At 35.7% G+C, this 23717-nt stretch overlaps 2 protein-coding genes across 2 annotated transcripts; one reads left to right on the forward strand and one right to left on the reverse strand.

The window, feature by feature from the left end:
* The first annotated feature begins 3855 nt into the window (after positions 1-3855).
* Positions 3856-6381, forward strand: LOC111885064 (ATP synthase subunit O, mitochondrial). Its single transcript, XM_023881354.3, has 6 exons — positions 3856-4127; positions 4782-4832; positions 4920-5163; positions 5269-5381; positions 5549-5635; positions 6067-6381. Exons 1-6 carry the CDS (start codon positions 4002-4004, stop codon positions 6190-6192), a joined length of 747 nt encoding a protein of 248 aa, XP_023737122.1. The 5' UTR covers positions 3856-4001; the 3' UTR covers positions 6193-6381.
* A 2752-nt stretch (positions 6382-9133) lies between these two features.
* LOC111885065 (ATP synthase subunit O, mitochondrial) lies at positions 9134-11867 on the reverse strand. The gene is made up of 6 exons (XM_052764422.1): positions 11594-11867; positions 10694-10744; positions 10363-10606; positions 10145-10257; positions 9891-9977; positions 9134-9468 (listed from the first exon to the last, which is right to left on the reverse strand). The coding sequence occupies exons 1-6, from the start codon at positions 11720-11722 to the stop codon at positions 9343-9345; spliced, it is 750 nt and encodes a 249-aa protein (XP_052620382.1). The 5' UTR covers positions 11723-11867; the 3' UTR covers positions 9134-9342.
* Between the last annotated feature and the right edge of the window lie 11850 nt (positions 11868-23717).

Raw genomic sequence — 23717 nt, forward strand, 5'->3', positions numbered from 1 at the left:
CCTTAAAGATTGTTATTGCAAGCAACCTTGAATCCTTCTTCAAATCTTTTGGAAGCTAGCACCACAAGCGTTGTGTCTCTGATGGTTCACATCCAAGACAAGCAACTAAGGATTATGGAGAGAGGAGGAGAGGGATTTCGGCCAGATCTTGTCACACCCCAAAACCAAGAACGGTGGAAATGTTCTGGGGCGGAGGACGTCATGTAAAGTATCATAACAATACAAAGTAGTAAACAAGCAACAACATCATCCATTGCATTAATAGTAAAGTTTTAATACATGTGTGTTCTTTGTAATGTAAATAGACACCAAAAATGAATGATCAAAATAAAAGACGAGTCTTGTCTGTGCTCCGTCTTCTCAAAACCTGTCACCAATACCTGTTTACTGATGACCTGAGAATACAAGTTATTTTGAAAGCGTAGATTAGCATTTAAGATGGTGAATTCATAAGTATTTTAGTGTCTTTGATTTGTCAAACTGTAAAGAAAAGACTTGTAGATGTTTGATGAAAAGTTCGTATAAGTATGAAAACCCTAGAAAATCCCATATTTCCTACTAGTATAAAATGTAGTCTTCTACCAAGACCCGACAGTTTTGGAGGTTTGAACCTCTGTATGAATGAAGGTTTTTCCCCATGTACAACTATTATTATCAAAATATAGTCTACCTCATCGTTTATGTGAATATGTCACAAGATAAAAGTAAAAGGGAAAAATTATATAATCATTGAAATCGTATCCTTTGTACTAGGATAAACACGACGTGGCATCTCGTCGAACCGAACAACCGTAGACATCTGTCGATGTGCAGTTTCCCACTGCAGCTAACAGCCGGGTGTAGAATGGTAAGTCCCGTATAGTATGTAGAAGTATCTTTTCATATAGTACGTAACAGTATCTCTTCATATAGTATGTATTAGTATCTCTTCATGTAGTATGTAATAGTATCTCTTCATATAGTATGTATTAGTATCTCTTCATGTAGTATGTAATAGTATCTCTTCATATAGTATGTAGTATATTTGTATAGACTCATGAATGAACTGACTCTTGTATGTTCCCTTTGTACTGGGAATAGCAAGTAGTATCTCCTAAACTATACATATTATATAGTTTACTAGTAATGTAGTTTGAAAAGTCCATGTATGTTTATACACTTTTGCTACACAAAAGTGTTGGAGCTGAAGTCACAACAATTTATTAATACATACATATATATATATATATATATATATATATATATATATACTTACTACATAAGTGTATAGATAGGGTTTTTAACAACACATAAGTTGAAAAAGAGGTTTTGTAATACATTTAAAGGGTTTGAAATAATAAATAATCATGACTTGATGTCAGTTTATAAAACGATTTAAAAGTAGTTTGTTTGATAAGACAGTTTGAAAGTATAGCAATTCCATATGTTTGATAGTTATAAATCACATGTGATTGATATAATAACTATGATATTCAACTTGTATTCCCCCCCCCCCCCCCCCCCCAAAAAAAACCCCCGTAAAAGCATTTAAAAGCATATACAAGCATTTAAAAGGTTGGTTAAGGGGGTATGAACTCACCTGAAGTGAGTGAATGTAAGTTCGGTGTAGGATGTTAAGTGTCAAGTGAGGACTTGAGCACACACGGATCCTAGTTAACATATAAAGACACATATATGCTTACAAATAGTGTTTATAACAACTAATTAGGTAATGGAACAACCTTAGGGACTAGGAAACACTTGTACTGAAGTGTTAAACCACATAAACTCATGAGTTTACGACCGTAAACTCATGGTACTAAGCACCAAGTTGTGATTTAAGGTCCTATAAGTCAATATGAAGTGTTCTATGCTCAAGTCTAAGCCCTAGGAAGGAAAGGTGGCACCAATGCACCACTAACTAGTGTTCACGGCCTAGGGACCACTTACCCATGAGTTTACGGCCGTAAAATCATGGTATCTTGTACCAAATCAAAGTTTAAGGTCCCTAGCTTAGGATAGAAGTGTTCTAGACTTGATCCTAAGGCTTGAGAAGTGATTAGGGCTCCTTTTATAGAGTTTACGGCCCAAGAAGGTTCCTTGGCCGTAAACTCCCTTTTGATCATGATTTCTTGATGAATTCTAAGTGTAAACTAGTTGATTCAAGCATACAACAAGCTAAGACAATAGTACTTACAATGTAGAAGCTTGAAAGGGTGCTTAGGGCTCAAGAACACTAGTATGTGTTCTTGGTGAAATGAAGAACACTTGATTATCTATCAAATGAAGAGATTTCACGGATGAAATCATACACAAATACTAGATAATGAAGTTTATCAACTAATTATGGAAGAAAACACTTACTAAGTTCAAGATCTAGTGAAGAACTTGGATGATACTTGAGAGAAAAGAGTTTCTAGGCTTTGAAAATGGAAATAATGACACAAAATGACTAAGTGTCATATTTACCCTAGAGTTTACGGCCGTAAACTCCATGTTATGGCCGTAAACTCCAAACTCTTGGAGTGTTGGAACTTAAATGTTGTGCAATTAACCCTAGAGTATCCTCTCTCCACTATCTCTTGCAGTACTAGGCTTTAGAACACTCAAACTGACTCCAAAACTGCTAAAATTTAGCAATTGAAAGTTTGACTTTGATTGAATGCAGGATTTGTTATAAGATAGAAATTTCGAGTTGTCACAGATCTTTCTTAAGGGAAGGAGTTCCGATTTTGTGAAGGGTACAATCCTTTACATAGCTGAGAAAGCTTGGTGTCAAAGCTAGGGTTTAAGGAGGAAACCCTAAATCCCTTTGCTTGGTGATTAAGCAGCCTATTCCCCTCATTCAAGGGGCTTGGACGAAAACTCCTTAGGATTGCCCAATTGATTTTCGTCCACCTCATCTAATGAGGTCAATGGGCTTCTTTCCTCAACTTTCAATAAATAACCAAATAGACCCTACATATTTAATTAATCCAATTAATTCGAATTAATTATGATTAATTATTAATTAAATATTACTATTTCTAATTAATATATTATTCTCATAATATATTAACAAATCATTTATTCCAATATATTAATTAAATAATAAATCAACTTTCTCTCCAAAATAATCATGTCAAATTATTAGGTTTGAGGGAAACCCAAAGAGATTGTGTTATTATCAATTCAAGTTTATATCAATTATAGTTATGGGCTTAGACATCCAATCCAACACCTCTATATCTCCGTGTTTAGCTTTGATGGTCGAAAAAGAGAAGGAAGAGGAACGTTGATGATCTAGGTTAGCGGGTTTGGTGTTGGATCGCGATGTGGAGAAATATAACTGTGGTTTCCGACAGAAGGGTTGGCAGCTGACTGATGCAGTTGTTTCTGGCAGAAGGGGTGGCACCAATGATCTCATCGGAGATGGAGAAGAAAATGTTGTGAGTGAGTGAGTGTACCTGGAAGACTTATGGACCATTTCATTGTATAGAATACTTATCATTAATAAAAAAAAAAAAACTAATAGATATATTATAAAAAAAATTAAAAATAAAAGAAAAACAGAAAAGGGTATTATAATCATTTTGTGTTCGGTAGAGACGAAACGCACAACTTTTAACAATATAAAAATGATTAAAATTAATTTTAAAAATAAAAACCAGATACATAACTAGCTTACTTTTTTAGAAGAAAAATTAATTATTCTCCAACAATTTATTCTTATTTATCTACCTCTCAATGTAACGATGAAAAGTGGATTAAAACCATTATTAAGAAAAATTAAATGTATCAGATGTCATGATTTGAGATGGGTCAGAATAATCTACCAATAGGTCGGTCATATCCCCAATATTTGATCAATTACCAGGGTCTGATTTACCAAACGGTGTAAAATCGTCGACAGTACGCCGTCAAAGCCCTTTTGCCCGAAACACAAACCCTCTGCTTCTTCGATAAACGACCCCCACAGTTTCAATTCCCCATCTCCTTCTCTTTTCTTCTCTCTGCGTGGATTCGTTTAGGCCTCGATCCAAATGGCAATGGCTGGGAGAATCAGATCAAGCGTCCCTCGCCTTACTAAGGCTCTGATGTCCGATTCTGTATCAACTCAGAGATTGAATGTCGAACGAGCTTTGATCTGCCCTAATTTCACCGATCCGGTAATAATATATTTCACTATCTTGAAATTTAGAATCAGTAAATGTTCTTTTCTTCTTGTTTTGTTTTCAAATTTTTGCTTTGTTATGAGATTCTTTTGTTTAAGGTGTATGTAGCTGATTTACTAACTTTTCTAATGAATAAATTTTGGTAAAATGGGACGAGGGTGCTAGCTTGTATAACGCGGATTATTTTATTTTAGAAACAGACTACTTTATGGATAGAAAGAAATGATTCAAATTCATTTCGTTTTTCATAGAAAACAAAAAGAACACAATTACTTGAAAACATGGGGTTGCAGAAGAAGCTTTAGTGATGAACACAATTACTTACTGTGGTAATCCTGTATGATAATCTCATCCATCTCTGAGCCTGAATCAACCTATCCTTGATCAGTCTCCATACATTTAATTGATGGGCATTACAATCTTGTTCAGCCAATATATATCACTGAAGGTGTTTGATTTAGCACCGATTAATATGATTAGAACATTGTTAAGATGCTGAAGTTGAGTAATTGGTAAAGGGCATTTGTTTATGGGGCAGGAGTAATAGAAAGGCCAAACAAAACTTATCATATATTCTTTTTCATTGCCCATTGTAACTGCAATGATTGAAATGCAAGTTTGCTAATTTAGGGATCATTTTATTTGCAGCAATCAAGGAACTTTGCCTCTGCTTCTCCAACAAAGGAACCAAAGATTAAGGTAATGGTGTTATTGTGTACTACTTTACTTAAATAGTTTATTTTTTGTTAATTGTAAATAAGTAAACATATAAAGTAAGTTGTTCAGGTTCCAGTGGCGATGTTTGGGGGGTCTGGAAACTACGCGTCTGCATTATATATTGCAGCTGCAAAAGCCAAAACATTGGAAAAGGTTGAAGCAGAGCTTCTTGATCTTGTTGCTGCTTCTCAGAAATCTCCAACTTTTTCACAGTTCATGAAGGATTTGGCAGTGCCAGCAGATACCCGAGTCAAGGCTATGACTCAGATCTGTGATCAAGCTAAATTTTCAGAAATCACAAAGAACTTTTTAGGTATGTAAAATGCAAAATATACCAACATTCATTTCTTTATGATTCATATTACAGCATATCACAGTTCTTGAATTTTGTTGTGATTTGTAAATTCTAATCCATCAGTTGTTCTGGCTGATAACGGGAGGCTCCGCCATGTGGACACCATTGCAAAGAGATTTTCAGACTTGACCATGGCACACAGAGGAGAAGTCAAAGCCATTGTTACCACTGTCATTGTAAGTTGCTTCCTTTTCAAACATCATTCAAATCAACAAAAGACATTTATAGCCTTATATTTGGACAACATTGATTTTGATTTAATTGGTTAGATTTATTATTTTTTTTAAAAATAGAATGCTATAATAAGAAATACTTAGTTTGGTCTTGAATTGATTTCATTCAGCCACTTCCTGCTGAAGAGGAGAAAGAACTGAAAGACACTTTACAGCAAATTCTTGGGAAAGGAAAGAAGGTTAAGCTTGAACAGAAGGTAATAATGTCATGTCATATGCTTTTGAGTTTTAAGGGTCAAACTGGTCATTTCTAGATGTGAAAAATCTATAGAAAGGGTAAATTACTAATTTGGTCCCTATGCTTTACACAAGATTGTAACTTCAATCCAAACTTTGAAATTGCCCCAATGTTATATTTTGTTGCGGATATGGTCCCTGTGTTTCTCTCCAAATTGCAAGTTTACTCCAAATTTTGAAGGTCATTTTATATACACAAGGACTATATCCGCTACAAAATGCAAATTGAAGGACAACATTGGGTTGATCTCAAAATTTGGACTGAACTTGTGGTTTTTATTAAAGCTTAGGGACCAAAGTTGTAGTTTACTCAAAGAATAATTAACTGGGGAAAAATTGTAATAAGGTTAGCACATAATGAGACGCTGACTCATCTTCTTATATGAATCAGATTGATCCAAGTATTCTTGGTGGGCTTGTGGTGGAATTTGGTCAGAAGGTGTTTGACATGTCCATAAAGACACGTGCCAAACAAATGGAGAGGTTCTTGCGAGACCCCATCAACTTTGATGCCTAAACAACTTGTGTTTGTTGTTATTTGATCATTTACACTCCAGGCTTTTTGAAATTACCATCTTGCCCTCATGACAGCTTTTGTGTTTCATTTCTTTCTCCATGGGTTTGTTTGTGCAAATAAGAAACCGTTGAGGTCTTGTATTCTCTTGGTATACATGATTAAATATTAGAGGCTATTTTTTATGATAAAGATCGAGAAGGGTATTTATGTTTTTTTTTGTACAAAGGATAGACCAAAAGCTGGTTTCTGTCCTATGTTCCAAGTTTTTAGACATGGCAAATATTTGTTGTTTTTCTCCCGTTAACATTTGATTTGATCTAGGGCGTGTTTGACAAATATAGTTGTTAATTAGAAGCAGGAAGGTATAATACTCTATTAAAGTAGAATTGTTTGCTAAAAATTCGTAAAATTTTGAAGTATTCAAATTTACATAAAAGTTAAAAGCTAAAAACATAACACCTACTTTGTTTTATATTAACTGTTAAATGCTATATGCTTTTTTATAAGCATTTTACGACTTCAAGTTGTATTTATCAAAACATTGTCCCCTAAAAACAAAATAGATTGTATTTGTTTCAAAAGACAACATGAAGTGTTACAACAAATCCATAGTAAAATAGTAACTATATATATTCTAAACCATATCCAGCTTTTATTTGTAATATCTTTCAAAAGTCTACTACTAAAGTCAAAGCATTCATAGATGAACTTGAGATACATGACATCTAAACTAAACATATGTAATATAAAATTGTATGGTGGGTTACATAAGTTTTAGACACAAGAGTATTATCAAACATTTGGTAAAATGCTTTACAGTATATATAACAATAATGGCATACCTAGATATTAATTATCTAGAAGGAATCAAGGAAAGTATGGTTATTCACCTTGAGATGTTTTATGCACATAGAATCAAGGTTATCAAGGTCGGACTTTTGATTGTAAGATCGTAGAATCCTATAATCCTACCTATGAAAACCTTGTTAAAACAAAATATGATCATTTTATATGTAAGATCGTAGGGATCATCGTAAGATCAGGATCCGATCTTACCACTCCATGAAAATTATCAAATTTTAACATGTTCTTTTATTATCTTTACTCATTTACTCGTTGACCTGGACTCATTACACAAAGGTTAATTGAGAATAGCCTCATTCTTGTACTGTTTTGTGAATCGTAAAGGACCAACAACCATATAATTCCTTTTCTCCATTTACGTTTTACTCTCATTGATGGTAGAATTTGAGATTTAGCTTCAAATTGTTAATAATTTATTCTTTCAACAATTCAAGCTCAACAATAGAGGTGGGTCTTTTTCCAAATTCTTTTCTTTTACTACTGAGGCCTTTTCCTTGGAAGCTTGAGAATTGCACTGTTTAATTGAGCTTCAAAAGTTAAAGTTGTTACCAATTTATTCCTTGTAGTTAAAGCAAATAATGTATTAAAGATTTAAAGGAAATAACATGAAGGTTGCGAGTTGCTACTATTGTATGTTGAATGGCCAATCTTAATGCTCTTATAAGCTATTTAACCATGTCATTAACTACTACATTATATGTTACCAAAAGGTCAATGGCCTAGCGGTATGAAGTGACCATCTCATATGAGAGGTCAGGGGTTCAAGTCTTGGTGGAGACATAGGTGGTTATTTAAGAGTAGATTAGTTAGTTTGCCGTTTCAAAAAAAAAAAAAAACTACATTATATGTTACCTTTTTGAACTATTTAAGTTTTAACCATGAAATGAGGAAAAAGGTTTTATATACAATCAGTTACCTTATTATATCATTTTTTGTGGGATTTTAGAATCCTGATTCCGATCTTACAAACTTTAAAACGATCCTACGTAAGATCCCGATTTTGACAATCTTGTATGAAATTCTAGCTCTTGAAGCCTCGTATCTATTTTCATTTTAGAAACTATCAAAGCAATATATTAACTTGAATACCACAGTCCACGGTAAAACCATTTCTGCATAAACTTAATTCAACACATACATCTTGTTCGTAGGACTTGACCTATGGTTAAAACTGATTATACTTCACAAATAACTCGTTTATATATCTTAATCCCATTATGATATAGGTTTACTTTCATGATTTTGACATATAACACATGAAAACATGATTATCAAGCTTACAACACCATCACTAAGATTCTCCTTCCATTAAAGTCATACAAGAACTAGGGTTTCATCACCTTTCCACATCCACCATGAAAACACCAATTAAGCTTGATGGGATTCCCTATAATCCAAATCATGGAGTTGAATGTTTGATTCCCATGGAACTCCTTTGGATTTAACTTCAATCTTAGCTAAAAAGCTTTCAAAATTGCCCTTCCATGGCCCTCAAGAATTCGTGGGTGTGAAATGAATAGCAAGTGTTACATATAGAATTTTAGGGAAGATGTTTATCACAGTGCACCTTAACTACTAGGGGTAACTCGATTTTGGAACTGAGAGCCAAACCGAATTTATAAATTCGATTGTATTATCTTTATAACCATTATAGAAGGAGCATACATCATCACCTATCCCTCGAAAAGGTAATTGACAATGTCCTAAAAAGTAGTTGTCATGTTTGAACATACTATACTTTAGGTTAGAAACGTGTTCGGAAATTACACATTTAATATTTTTAGCTTTATCAATTTTTGAAAAGAAAATTTTGAAATAAAGAGAAAAATTCATTTAGAAATACCAACAGTAAACTTTTACTTTAGAACAAATAATTCTTAACTCAAGCTTCCTCAAATAGCTTCAGAAAGTGTTTGAAATATTTTAGCTTTTAACTTTTATGTTTTATATAAATCAACATATTTCAAATGTTTACGGCTATTTAGCTAAACATTTCTACATTTACGAAAGTAATAGCTCTAAGCTTCTAATTAGTAGCTATTTTTGACAAACACACCTAAAACCGTGGAACAATATAGAACATAAACTCGCTTTCATTCTCTCCTTTGCACAGAAGATATGCATACCATCATCTTTATCATGAAAAATATCCCCCAGTATTTAATCATGTATACATTAACAATACCTCAACGGTTTTTCTTATTTGCAAAAAAAAAACATGGGGAATGAAATGAAAAACAAAAGCTGTCATTAGGGCAAGATGGTAATTTCAAAAAGATAAGTTGTTTAGGCATCAAAGTTGATGGGGTCTCGCAAGAACCTCTCCATTTGTTTGGCACGTGTCTTTATGGACATGTCAAACACCTTCTGACCAAATTCCACCACAAGCCCACCAAGAATACTTGGATCAATCTGATTCATATAAGAAGATGAGTCAGCGTCTCATTATGTGCTAACCTTATTACAATTTTTCCCCAGTTAATTATTCTTTGAGTAAACTACAACTTTGGTCCCTAAGCTTTAATAAAAACCACAAGTTCAGTCCAAATTTTGAGATCAACCCAATGTTGTCCTTCAATTTGCATTTTGTAGCGGATTTAGTCCTTGTGTATATAAAATGACCTTCAAAATTTGGAGTAAACTTGCAATTTGGAGAGAGACACAGGGACCATATCCGCAACAAAATACAACATTGGGGCAATTTCAAAGTTTGGATTGAAGTTACAATCTTGTGTAAAGCATAGGGACCAAATTAGTAATTTACCCTTTCTATAGATTTTTCACATCTAGAAATGATCCTTAAAAGTCAAAAGCATATGACATGACATTATTACCTTCTGTTCAAGCTTAACCTTCTTTCCTTTCCCAAGAATCTCCTGTAAAGTGTCTTTCAGTTCTTTCTCCTCTTCAGCAGGAAGTGGCTGAATGAAATCAATTCAAGACCAAACTAAGTATTTCTTATTATAGCATTCTATTTTTAAAAAAAATAATAAATCTAACCAATTAAATCAAAATCAATGTTGTCCAAATATAAGGCTATAAATGTCTTTTGTTGATTTGAATGATGTTTGAAAAGGAAGCAACTTACAATGACAGTGGTAACAATGGCTTTGACTTCTCCTCTGTGTGCCATGGTCAAGTCTGAAAATCTCTTTGCAATGGTGTCCACATGGCGGAGCCTCCCGTTATCAGCCAGAACAACTGATGGATTAGAATTTACAAATCACAACAAAATTCAAGAACTGTGATATGCTGTAATATGAATCATAAAGAAATGAATGTTGGTATATTTTGCATTTTACATACCTAAAAAGTTCTTTGTGATTTCTGAAAATTTAGCTTGATCACAGATCTGAGTCATAGCCTTGACTCGGGTATCTGCTGGCACTGCCAAATCCTTCATGAACTGTGAAAAAGTTGGAGATTTCTGAGAAGCAGCAACAAGATCAAGAAGCTCTGCTTCAACCTTTTCCAATGTTTTGGCTTTTGCAGCTGCAATATATAATGCAGACGCGTAGTTTCCAGACCCCCCAAACATCGCCACTGGAACCTGAACAACTTACTTTATATGTTTACTTATTTACAATTAACAAAAAATAAACTATTTAAGTAAAGTAGTACACAATAACACCATTACCTTAATCTTTGGTTCCTTTGTTGGAGAAGCAGAGGCAAAGTTCCTTGATTGCTGCAAATAAAATGATCCCTAAATTAGCAAACTTGCATTTCAATCATTGCAGTTACAATGGGCAATGAAAAAGAATATATGATAAGTTTTGTTTGGCCTTTCTATTACTCCTGCCCCATAAACAAATGCCCTTTACCAATTACTCAACTTCAGCATCTTAACAATGTTCTAATCATATTAATCGGTGCTAAATCAAACACCTTCAGTGATATATATTGGCTGAACAAGATTGTAATGTCCATCAATTAAATGTATGGAGACTGCTCAAGGATAGGTTGATTCAGGCTCAGAGATGGATGATATTGTAATTTAAGGATTATACTTGAAGAAAACCCATTGATTTAAGTTGGGACAAATGACAGATAGTTATAGCAATAAGACATTAAGACATAATTAAGAATAAGATAGAACAACATTAATATGGTGGTAAAAAGATGTGAGAGGCAATAACAAGGTAGTTTACATGAAAACAATCAACTTCAAACACTACAAATTCATTTCAGACCATAAGTTTTTTCATAACTATAGCTTCTTCTGCAACCCCATGTTTGCATATTCAAGTAACTGTGTTCTTTTCTGTTTTCTATGAAAAACTCGAATCATTTCTTTCTATCCATACACTAGTCTGTTTCTAAAATAAAATAATCCGCGTTATACAAACTACCACCCTCGTCCCATTTCACTAATACTTATTCATTTGAAAAGTCAAATCAGCTACATACAGCTTAAACAAAAAAAAATCACATAACAAAGCAAAAACCGCATAAAACCAGTATCTTGAAAACAAAGCAAGAAGAAAAAACATTTACTGGTTCTAAATTTCAAGATAGTGAAATAAATTATCACCACCTGGGGATCGGTGAAATTAGGGCAGATCAAAGCTCGTTCGACATTCAATCTCTGAGCTGATACAGAATCTGACATCAGAGCCTTGGTAAAGCGAGGGACGCTTGATCTGATTCTCCCAGCCATTGCCATTTGGATCGAGGCCTAAGCGAATCCACACAGAGAGAAGAAAAGAGAAGGAGATGGAGAATTGAAACTGTGGGGGGACGTTTGTCGAATAAGGTGAAGTAGCGGAGGGTTTGTGTTTGGGCACAAGGGCTTCGATGGCGTTGCCTGTTAGACAATTTTACCCTCACACTTAGATTATGTCATTATATGGCAACTAAATATTGATTTTGATTTTAAATTGTCCGATCATTTGATTTTTATGCACTACAAGTATATAAACTTTTAGGGGTGTTTGGCTAAGCTTATTATTAAAATAACTTATTAGTTTGTTAGCAGCTCCACACCGATATAAGTTAAAAAAAATATTATGGATAAAAATAGCTTATTCCCGTGAGAACCATTAATAAGTCATTTTTTCATAGGTTACTCATTCTAACTTATTATCTTATAAGTCAATAAGCTAATAAGCTATAAGCTAATAAGCAATAAGTTTTTTACCATACACCCCCTAAATTGTCTGTTAAATAAGAGAATGGTGTCGGTTAATAGGTTGAGTGGATGACATAAAGTTGTTTTAAATAAGTTGTCTTTTTTCCTTCCCCTTTTATACATATGGCTTGTTTTGCCGCTACTGATATGGTAGTAAAGTCCAAGAAAGCTGAGAACCACCTAAAGGATCTTGAAGAAGCATTCAACATATTGGATAAGCTCAAATCTTCCAAATGTCATTTTGGAGTGGGAAATTCTTGGGCTAAATGGTAACAGAGAGAGGTATAGAAGCAAGTCCAAAACAGATCAAAGCAATCTTGGACCTTAAATCCCCAACCTCAACTAAAGATATTAAAAGATTGACAGGTAGAGTGGTGGCCTTAAACAGATTCATTTTTAAACCATCAGAAAGACACAAGCCTTTCTATGCTATCTTGAGGAAGAACAAGAGATTTGAATGGATATGTAACAATCGTTTTCCAAATTCGGGTTGTTTTCTTGATTAAGTGGTTAAAGTGTTAATTTGTAAGTTTTGGAGTATTGCGTTGTGTTTATATAAGAATAAAACTATGTAATACTATTAATTTTAAGTATAGAAATACTTATACATTTTTGGTCTTACGGTTTTTAAGACTACAACTCACTTTAAAGGAAATATTGGATTTTCTAGGAACAAACACTACATTTTTAAGAATGGTTATTTACTTATACACTACATTTACAAGTAAGGTTATTTACTTATACACTACATTTATAAGTATGGTTATTTACTTATACACAACATTTATAAGTATGATTATTTACTTATACACTCGATTTTTGGATAATAAAAATCACATGACAAGTCATACTTTTTATAAGCTTAGAAGTTATGGGAACTTTTATTTTATTAATGCTTTTGGATACATACCACACACACACATTCTTATTTTACGCTGAAGACATACAAATACAAAACATTTTACAAGGATACGATTTTTACACAAGGAAAAATATCGGATTTTTCTATAACTGAACTCTTATGAACTCCCCAACTTTATGTTGACTTTTAGAACGACATGTAATCTCAGGAAACAATTAAGCTCGAGTTAGTGGAGCTACTTTTGAAGACAAGACACCAGATATCATTATGAGAACTACTTTATTTGATAACATGCAAACCTTGTAATGTATTTTGATACTAAGTAACATTTGGGTCATGTAACTAATATATAATCATATGATATGATGATGGTTGTTTATGTAATTGTGTATCAATGTGTACAATAATTATGATACTGTGAACATCGTTCCACCCCCGGACGTTTCCTCCATCCGGTTTAGGGGTGTGACAAAAAGCATAAAACAAATACAACGATGAACCAACAATAAATATATACCAAAAGGAAATCTACATAGATATGTCGTAGAGTTGTTTAACAAAATTGGAGTGTATACGCCCATACATCACCGTTAAAACATACGAAAATAAAAGAAGTCTACATACCCAAAAAGTAACAACAAATAAAACATAACTAACCAACATACTCTTCGCCATACCCATCACTATCATCGTCATCATTGTCGTCATGACACGTCCGTAATGTGTCTGCCCCATCACCCGGTCGCTGGTAAGAGGGTGAAGCAAACCCCTAAAAGCGAACTAATCACTCATAACCCCTGCCACCCACTGCTGGGAATGACGGGCATCATGAACCTCCCTACTCAGCTCGTCCATGCGCCTAGAGAGATGGGTTATATCCATCTCAAGTTGCGGACCCCACTGAGCGGCAGGGGGAGCACATTAAACACGCTGCTGACGATAACCCAACTCAAAATCACTATCCTCTCCATGCTCCGGATCCACCTGACAGATGGGCATAACACCATCGTCAGAGGGACTCCTCAAAATCCGATTTGGCCCATGAACAATCGCTCGTAACCGCGTTAGAGTCGCCTCGTCCAACTTCCGAAGGGGATAATAAGTCATCCCATGAGTATCAACCCCATAGGACCGAGCCAAGCGGCAGATAAAATGGCCACCATAGATCTTCCTCCGTGGCTGAGATCCTAGAGCTAGACTAGAGGAGGAAAGAAAGGAAGCAATGACATAAGGGATGTGGAGGTGAACATCAGTATGAAGGAGGCACCATATAGGAAAAAGGTCGCCTGAAGGGACTATATCATGCTCCTCACAATAATGGATAGTGGAGGCGATAAGGCGATGCATGAACCAGTGCAAAAGAGATCTGAAGCTACTCTCTTTCGCTGACCAGATACATACTCTACGACGACAAGGGCCCAGACACTCAGATAATTATATTCTCTCAGTTTCGAGAGAATACAAATATCTAATAGGCCTCCAAGAAAGATATCTAAGTAGGCCTCCAAGAAAGGATGATCAATGTCCTTGGCAGAGTATATCTCCAATCGCTGCCTCAGCTCTAATAGACTGCAAGATCAGGCCACTCCACCCAACATGAAAGATAAGGTTGAGTCATATGAGCAATTCCTGGTCTCCGGGTTGAACCGGATAGTGGAAAGGAACTCTATAAAAAGCTCCCTGAAGATGATCTCCCGAAACCCCAAAACACAGCACCAGGCATGATTGACGAAGGTCACGAGACCTGAGTCATCGCGAAGAGATCGCGTAAGTGTCACACCTCCAAACCAGAATAGTGGAAACGTCTGAGGGTGGATGACTTCATGTACAATATCATAACAATTGAATAATAGAGATTAAAGCATTACAACCATTGTATTGAATATTTAATAAGGTTACATTTGTGCTAAAAAAACATTGTTTACATGATATAAAAAGCATATGACAAAATGAATAACGTGATGTGACAATGCCTCATCCTCCCAAGAACGCTTTGATTACCTGTTTACTGATTTCCTGAGAATACAAGTGATTTTGAAAAAGTGTCAACAATTAAGTTGGTGAGTTCATAAGCATTTTTGTATGAGAAGAATTTGTAACTGTCTTGTGTAAAATGATGGTGTACACTTCCAGAAAATCCAATATTTTCTATAAAATTGAACTGTGAGTCTTGCATACAAGACTAAAATGTGAGAAAATGTTGTACTGGGAAAATAGTATTAGTAAGTTTTATCTGTATATAAAACTACTTGAATGTATGTTAACCTCATTGTAAGTCTTAACCCAAGACTAAAATGTAAGTAATGCGGTACTAGAATATAGTTTTAGTAAGATTTATCTTTTTGTGAAGACTATTTGAGTGTACGCAAGCCCATAAACCCAATTTTTTGTCAATAATCTATGTGAGTTATTATAACCATACTAATGCGACTAGTTGGACTGGACGACGTTCTTCAGGCGTCAGAACTGTTATGATATTTGTCACCCTAGACTGGCCGATCTAATTGTAGCAGACAGTTAAGGTGTGGGGTTGTCAATCCCGTATAGATCAATATACAAGTATCACACTCTCCCTCCAATAGACCTTGGTTATAATGCAGGACTTAATGTGTACTATGGTAGGTACGGTGAAGCTGAATGTCTCACAACCAGTATCAACCAGTTTACTGAAAATTCGTTTTCTTGTGAATGAAATAATTATACCTTTAAATAATTATATGTTTCTTCTGAAATTATAGTGTAGTTTTGTGACTCCTAAACTATACCAATTATAGTTTATCATGTTTGTTTGTCAATAACATTTATATAATCATTTAAGGAAAATGTATAGTAATTATCTTGTCTAGTTTCAAATTGTAAGGTCAAAACATTATATTTTTGGATTGTAACTCACAAAATAGTGAAATAACTAGAATGTACTCCTTTTTGTTATAAAAGATATATTTTAGTAAAAAGCTTCAAAAATCATGTAGTTTTGCAAGTCATAAATTTTATTATGGTTTTATAATGCAGATTATGTTTGTTTTGTTAGTTTTGCATTTCAAAACTATTATATATATCACAAATAATTGCAAAAAAGCTAATGATAACCATATCTTATGCAAATAATATCTTATAAAGATGAAAACATGTAAATATTTGTGTGATAAAAAAAGTTTTACTTGTATCCCCCCTAAAACATGAAAAACTTGAAAATGTGGGGGTATGAACTCACCTTGAGTGGCTTTGTGGGTTGTTTGAAGAGAGGATGCGAAGATTCCAAGCTTAAACACTTGAATGGAGTTGATGAACTTCTTGGAAATGTTATTATCCTATAATAATGTGTGTAAAGATGATGAAAGTAACACAAAAATATATAAAAACACTTGGGTATGACGAAAATACTTACCAAAAATCTAAGGACCACTTGAAGGAGGTAAATCCTTGGAAGAACTTGAGCTTGTTTTTTTTGAGAGAATAAGGAAGGTTGAAGATGAAAGAAGATCATAATGGTGGGGGATTTTACTTTCGGCTGAAGATATAAAAGGATGGATGGGATGTTTTCATTGTTATTTGTGGGATAAAACATAGTTATATGTTGGATAATAGTTTTTATGAGATAATGGTGCATCCATCACCTCACAAAGTCAACCTTCTTTGTCTTATCCTTTAGCCTAATTCCCATGCATCAACCGATAACATGTGTTCTCGGTCTAAGGGTGCCACCGAGAACAAGGGATGATGTCGGTCCAATAGAGAGGGAGAGACCGAGAACACTAGAGTCTTCGGTCTTAATGAGTTCTCGGTCGAGGGAGTTTTCGGTCATAAGAGGCTTTGTGGTCTTAGGGGTTCTCGGCCTAGAGAGGGTTCTCGGTTTTATACATGATTTTAGTTCTAGGCTTAAAACACTTTTAAATACAAATTGAAATTTCTAACTTCTTGATTTATCTTCTTGACTTTCAAGTGTTTTTTATGGATGTGATTTTCAAGCATAAGTATGTATATATATATATATATATATATATATATATATATATATATATATATATATTTATGTCATACACATGATGCCTTCTTGACTTTCAATGATTTTTATTGCAACACATATACGTTGTGCGTACATTTATACACAAAACCCTTTAGACTTTGTTTGACTCAAAATTTTTCTAGTTGTCACAGTAAGAAATGGCTCCAGTAGCACAATCAAACCCAAATACCTTGCAATACGCTAGTCCAGGGACTGTGGAATGCTGATCTGCTTAGTTAGCAGCTCCAAACCCCGCCTACTGTAAGAATCTCGGTCAGGAATGATAAATACGGGTGTGTCGGCCAGTCATGAGGAAATGGCCCAACTCGTTGTCGTCTATTCATCGTGGAACCTGAGAAAATAAATTAGGAACATTAGTGAATTAGCATAAAAACTTGAAAATAGAAAACCTAGAAAATTTTAAACCTCGTGTGAAGTTCATCACGCACGGGGTGCATATGAACATGTGCCCCAGACATCTTCATATGCGTCACACGCCTCAAGAACATGACAAAGAACATATCAAAATTTGGCCCGATTTCGTCCAATATTCATCCTAGGAAGCATACAGGTTCGATAATCGATACTTCCACAAGCAAATTACAACAACAATTTGACTTAAAACGCAATAGAAATTCAGATTTAACCAAAACCCTAAGTTTTTCCCAAAAACTCGAAATGCTTCAAAATTAGAGCAGTATAACGAGGTTTAACGACAATCGACTATAGAGCTACTAGAATAAGTAGATATACTATCTACCTAACCCGTCAATTTCACAATATCACACCAAATTTGGAAAAATTCCAAAATTCTCACAAACTTAAAAACAGGAAATTTGAATCCATTATCAATGGAAATATGTTAAGGATTAGGACACGTGTACCTAGAAGGAAGGAGAATCGGATGGAGGAAAACGAGTGTTCTTCAAAAGGACGGCAATAACTTGCATTTTCGAAAAAAAAAGGTTTTATATATGTTTTACACTTATAGTTTATAAAAACACGGTATCATGGATATTGCATGTATCCAACAATTCATGTACCTTTTTTTAAAATTTATATCACTTGTTATGAGGTTCTATAGGTGTCAAATAAAACTTCATTTTATTTTCCATTATCCGCAATTAATTATAAACTAAAATCCGATATTTTAAAGTTTAGTCGTAAAGCGGTTTTAAGAACCGGTAAGAGTCTTAATAAAACTTTGATTTATATTTAAGACTTGAAGTTTTTGATGAGCTCTAAAATCCTAATTTTAAATCTCCTTTTAACAATCAAAAGCTTATGACTTCATGAATTTGTAGAATAAACTCATTTTATTTTATAAACTTAATTTTATGCATCTTATGATAAAAGTCATATTTTGATAAACTAAAACTTGGGTGATGATACTTATGTTTTAAATCTCATTTGATATGCATAAAACAGAATATCAACATGTTGCGTTATGTTTAAAACACCAATATCATATATTAAATTTCGACGCAAAAAATAATCACTAGTTTTATTATTTGCCGTTATAACGCTAAAAACCAAATTTAGTATTTTTAATAAAAACTCCTTGTTTATTATAAAGATATGGAGTTTATATAATGCTTAAACATATTTTAAACTATTTCAAATATTTTAAAGTTTGTTATTTATAAGTTTTACGATAAAACTATTTTCAACAAAAATTGATTTTTAACCGGTAACCGGTAAAACCTTTTTATAAATTATCCATTTATAAACATCTTATGTTATCTTTTAAATATTTTTTACTCAAACTCCAAATGATATAAAATCTTATGAAAAAATGTTATTTGACATGTAAAAACCATTTTCATACATAAAACATAACATACATTTAATATACAATAAACATCAGAAACATGCATTATAATGTGTATAAACCAAGCAATGTCCAGTTATAATTTTTGTGAGCCATCACAAGAATTATTAAGTATTTCCTAAAGGATTTAAGGGACACTTCAAAGAGTCTTCAAGTTCCCACTTGCCAAGTCAACTCTTGCTTGCAAAAGAACATCAAATCTTCATGTTGTGAAAGTTGCAACACTTAAACCATTAAGACTATAATTAAGCCCAAAACCAAGAGTAGAAGCTCATGGTTGGGATTATGGTCTCAAGTGGTCAAGTCATGTTCAAAATGGTCATTTCTTCATCTTGTTACATTTAAAAAGAAATACAACTAGTCTATCTGTAACAACCCAAATTTTTAAAAGAAAATTTTCATTTTTAATTAGTCAAACACATTTCCATAAAACATAAAATCCCAAGACAATTGTTTTCAAATCCACATTCATTACAACTTTATTTAAAAATATTAGAGTGTCCCATAAAACATCGGTGAGAGATTGCACGTCGCGCCATCAAGCCTTGCTCTTGCCCTTGGGCTCAGATGTACCTGCAACAAATCCACAAACTGTAAGCTAATGCTTAGTGAGTTCCCCAGAGCATACCGCACATACAATCCACATATCACATGTCATATTAACCATAAGGCTACATATACCACATAAGCCATGCATACAACATATATGGATGCCTTGGAAACCCTCCAAGGTCTTACTCCGGGTGCCTCCGGAACCCCCCTAGGTCTTAGCCCAAGGATGACCTGGAAACCTTCCAAGGTCTTACTCCGGGTGCCTCGGGAACCCCCCGAGGTCTTAGCCCATGTGCCTCGGGAACCCCACAAGGTCTTTACCAAGGATGCCTTAGAAACCCTCCAAGGTCTTATACATAGGTGCCTCGGGAACCCCCCCCCCCTGAGGTCTTTCATGCAAACGTCACAAATAATCAAGCATATCACATATTCCGTAGTCCACTATCTCATCACATAACAATTAATGGGATGGCCTTGGTGCCTTAGACCCATTGGTATGGCGAGGAGACTCACCTCTGTCCGAAGAATCCGAAACTGCTCTCCTAATTGTCTGTAACCTCCTGTGCTAATATACATGTATTAACCCATGTTAGGACATCACATAATCAAAAGGGAAACCCAAACCCCAAGTCCTTCCATGAAGGCCCAAATATCCTTTCTTTGCTAATAGGCCCAAAGTCCATGTCCAAAAATCATTATTGGGCCTCTTGGCCCAATAAGGCCCTACCATAACATCAATAACCCAAAACAGATAATATGGCCCACTATTCCCAAAATGCAACAAGGTCCAATAACCAAATGAGGCCCAACAGCTTAAAGGCCCAAACAGATCCAAGCCCATCTGTGGTGCGTACACTTAGCGTAGCACCCTGGTACGCGCAGCGTACTGAGTCTCTGGGACTTACACGCTGCGTACGCTAGATTACACCCAGCATACTAACAGATTAAGCACTTTCTCCATTAAGTGCTTAATACTCGATTCCCTTACGTCCAAAAGTCATATCTAAGCTTATTAAGACGACCTAGGGCATAAAGTTGGCAACTTTATGCCTTTGTGTGTCTCATATGCTCCCAAATCCCCCATTAAGACCTTTTTAAGGTTCTTAACCCATGCATGAGGTCAAAACACCCACCAAGACTTCATTTTTATGGTATAAATGGACCAAAGGACCTCAGATCTAACATTCCCATCCTCTGGAGTTGTAATGTCCTAAAAATACAGGCTAAAAATTTTATTTTTAAAATACATTATTAAAAAAACCAACAGTATAAGAAAACATCCATAATATCATGTCATGTCAAAAGTCAAAAACAAAGTAGAGATAATCAAAACATGTTATCATAAAGCAATATCAGAGTGTAATCCCAAAGATCTCGTGTGCGGAAAAGCATAGTGTGATGCGCTGCGATCAAGCCGACTCCTTTCCTTTTAACACGAAGTACCTGAAACCAAAACTGAAAACCGTAAGCACGAAGCTTAGTGACTTCCCCCATCATACCACATAACATACAATCACAAAGCATACATACTGTCGAGCAATTCTGGGGTGTCGACCTACCCGGTACGGCCATTATGGGGTGCCGACCTACCCGTGTCAATCCATTCTGGGGTGCTTACCTACCAATCTCAAGCCATTTTGGGGTGCTGACCTACCTGTCGGTCCTAACAACCGACCCTCGGGGACTATTCCACCCCTACTGCTACTATCACATATATCATAACATAAACATACTATCAGACATATCGGGGGTGTCCGAACTACCCTTCGATCCTAGCAACCGAACTTGGGGACTATTCCCCTCCTACTACCACTATCACCTATAACATATCATGCCAGCATATAAACATATCATCACATACTGTCACACATATCTGGGGTGCCTGACCTACCATTCGGTCCTAACAACCGAACTCTACTACTATCACATATAACATATCATGCTAGCATATAACATATCAGGTAGTAGCAAACCTAGATGATATCACAAAGACAATCATCTAACATATAACTCCTACTGGTGGGCCAGCATTGTGGCCGTAGATCCACCACTACTGGAAGGTAACTCACCTCACACTATTGAAGTCCCGAAGACACAATTCCACACTTGCTGAAGTCCTGCAGACTTGACCCCAACTGCTGGCTGACAGATTCCCAAATTGTCAACACCAAAATAACACCCAATTAATAATTGGGTCCCAATACATAACCATAAGTACATTCTTTGGGTAATTACTACATTACCCCTAGCTTGGCTTATTCAAGCCCAAGGCCCAATCCATAGGCCCAAAGTCAATTAGGAATCAAAGCCCAACACAAGGCCCAATTTTCCAAATTGGGCTTAGGCCTATACATGGTCTCAATCTAAGGCCCAACATCATATAATCATTAAGGCCCAAACTATGGCCCATCTATGGCCCAATTTTCCAAATTAGGCCCAAGCCCCTTACATGGGCCTTACCCTAGGCCCATTAAATTACTCTAGACCATTTGCTTGATCTTGGATAGCCCATTTAATAACCCAATCATCAAGGCCCAATAGAAAGGCCCAACAATAAACCCAAGTGAAATTAGGGTTTCACATAAAATGATGATTAGGGTTAAGTTTCCTACTTAACCCATTAAGGAATTAATCCATTAAGTCCAATATTGCTTAGATTAATTTCCGCCAATGATTATTATTTAATATTCCAAGTTATTAATAAGTCACGTGTGTCTCGATTAATTCCCCAAAATTAGGGTTTTGATGGCATTAGGGTTTTCCAAACCCTAATTTGGGTTTCCAACCCAAATACTAGCCCATTTGTTAATTTGTTGGGCTTTTAGATCAATTAGGGCTTTATTGGGCCTATTAAGCCCATTAGGGTTTAATCGGGTCCATTAAGCTTCTTTGGGCCCATTTGAGCTTCTTTGGGCCCATTAGGGTTTCAAGCACCCTAAACGAATCAACACAACGAGGCAAAGCATACCGCCACCCAACACGGCGGCCAGTGGTGGGAGGAGGCGGCAGCCACCACCCTAAGGTACACTAGTAAACCTTGATGAACCTAATAGCTATGAGTGATGCCATGGCAGGCCCGGAGTCTGTAAAATGGAAAGAGGCAATGGATAGCGAGATCCAATCCATGTATGATAACCAAGTTTGGAATTTGGTTGATTACGTGCCCGGACGTAAGACCGTTGGGTGCAAATGGATCTTCAAGAAGAAGACCGACGTGGATGGGAACGTACACACATATAAAGCGCGATTGGTTGCGAAGGGCTTTACTCAAACTCCCGGAGTTGACTATGATGAGACCTTCTCACCAGTTGTGAAGATTAAATCTATCAGAGTGATGCTAGCAATTGCCGCATTTCATGATTATGAGATTTGGCAAATGGATGTCAAGACCGCTTTCCTTAACGGAAAATTGGCTGAGGATGTTTACATGGCTCAGCCAGAGGGGTTTGTGGATCCGAAGCATCCGGATAGAGTGTGTAAGCTTGAGAAGTCCATTTATGGACTTAAGCAAGCATCTCACAGATGGAATCTTTGTTTCGATGAGAAAGTCAAAGAGTTTGGATTTGTACGAAGCGAAGACGAATCTTGTGTATATGTCAAAGCCAGTGGGAGTATAGTAAGCTTCGTCGTTCTATATGTCGATGACATATTACTCATAGGAAACGACATCCCGACTCTGCAGGAGGTAAAGTCCTGGCTCGGGAAGTGCTTCGCTATGAAGGACCTCGGAGAAGCTTCTTACATTCTGGGAATAAGGATAGTAAGAGAAAGAAGTAAGAGACTAATTGGACTTAGTCAGAATACTTACTTAGAGAAAGTACTAAAACGCTTTAGTATGGAAAATTCAAAGAAGAGAGAACTACCGATACAAAGTAATGCCAAATTGAGTAAGACTCAAAGTCCGAGTACCGAAGCTGAGATAGCAGAAATGAGCCGAGTACCATATGCTTCCGCAGTTGGCTCAATCATGTACGCTATGACTTGTACTCGCCCTGATGTAGCCTTCGCTTTGAGCATGGTTAGCAGATATCAAGGAAATCCTGGCAAAGCACATTGGATTGCGGTGAAGAATATCCTTAAGTACCTTCGGAGGACGAAGGAATGGTTCTTAGTCCTCGGAGGGAGTGATGACTTGAAGGTGCGAGGGTATAGTGACGCCAGTTTTCAGACCGACAGGGACAACTACCGTTCGCAGTCGGGCTGGGTCTTTACCCTAAATGGAGGAGCAGTGACATGGAAGAGTTCCAAGCAGGAAACCGTAGCTGATTCTACGTGCGAA

The sequence above is a fragment of the Lactuca sativa genome, chromosome 1 (assembly GCF_002870075.4).
Source record: "Lactuca sativa cultivar Salinas chromosome 1, Lsat_Salinas_v11, whole genome shotgun sequence".
Taxonomy (NCBI): domain Eukaryota; kingdom Viridiplantae; phylum Streptophyta; class Magnoliopsida; order Asterales; family Asteraceae; genus Lactuca; species Lactuca sativa.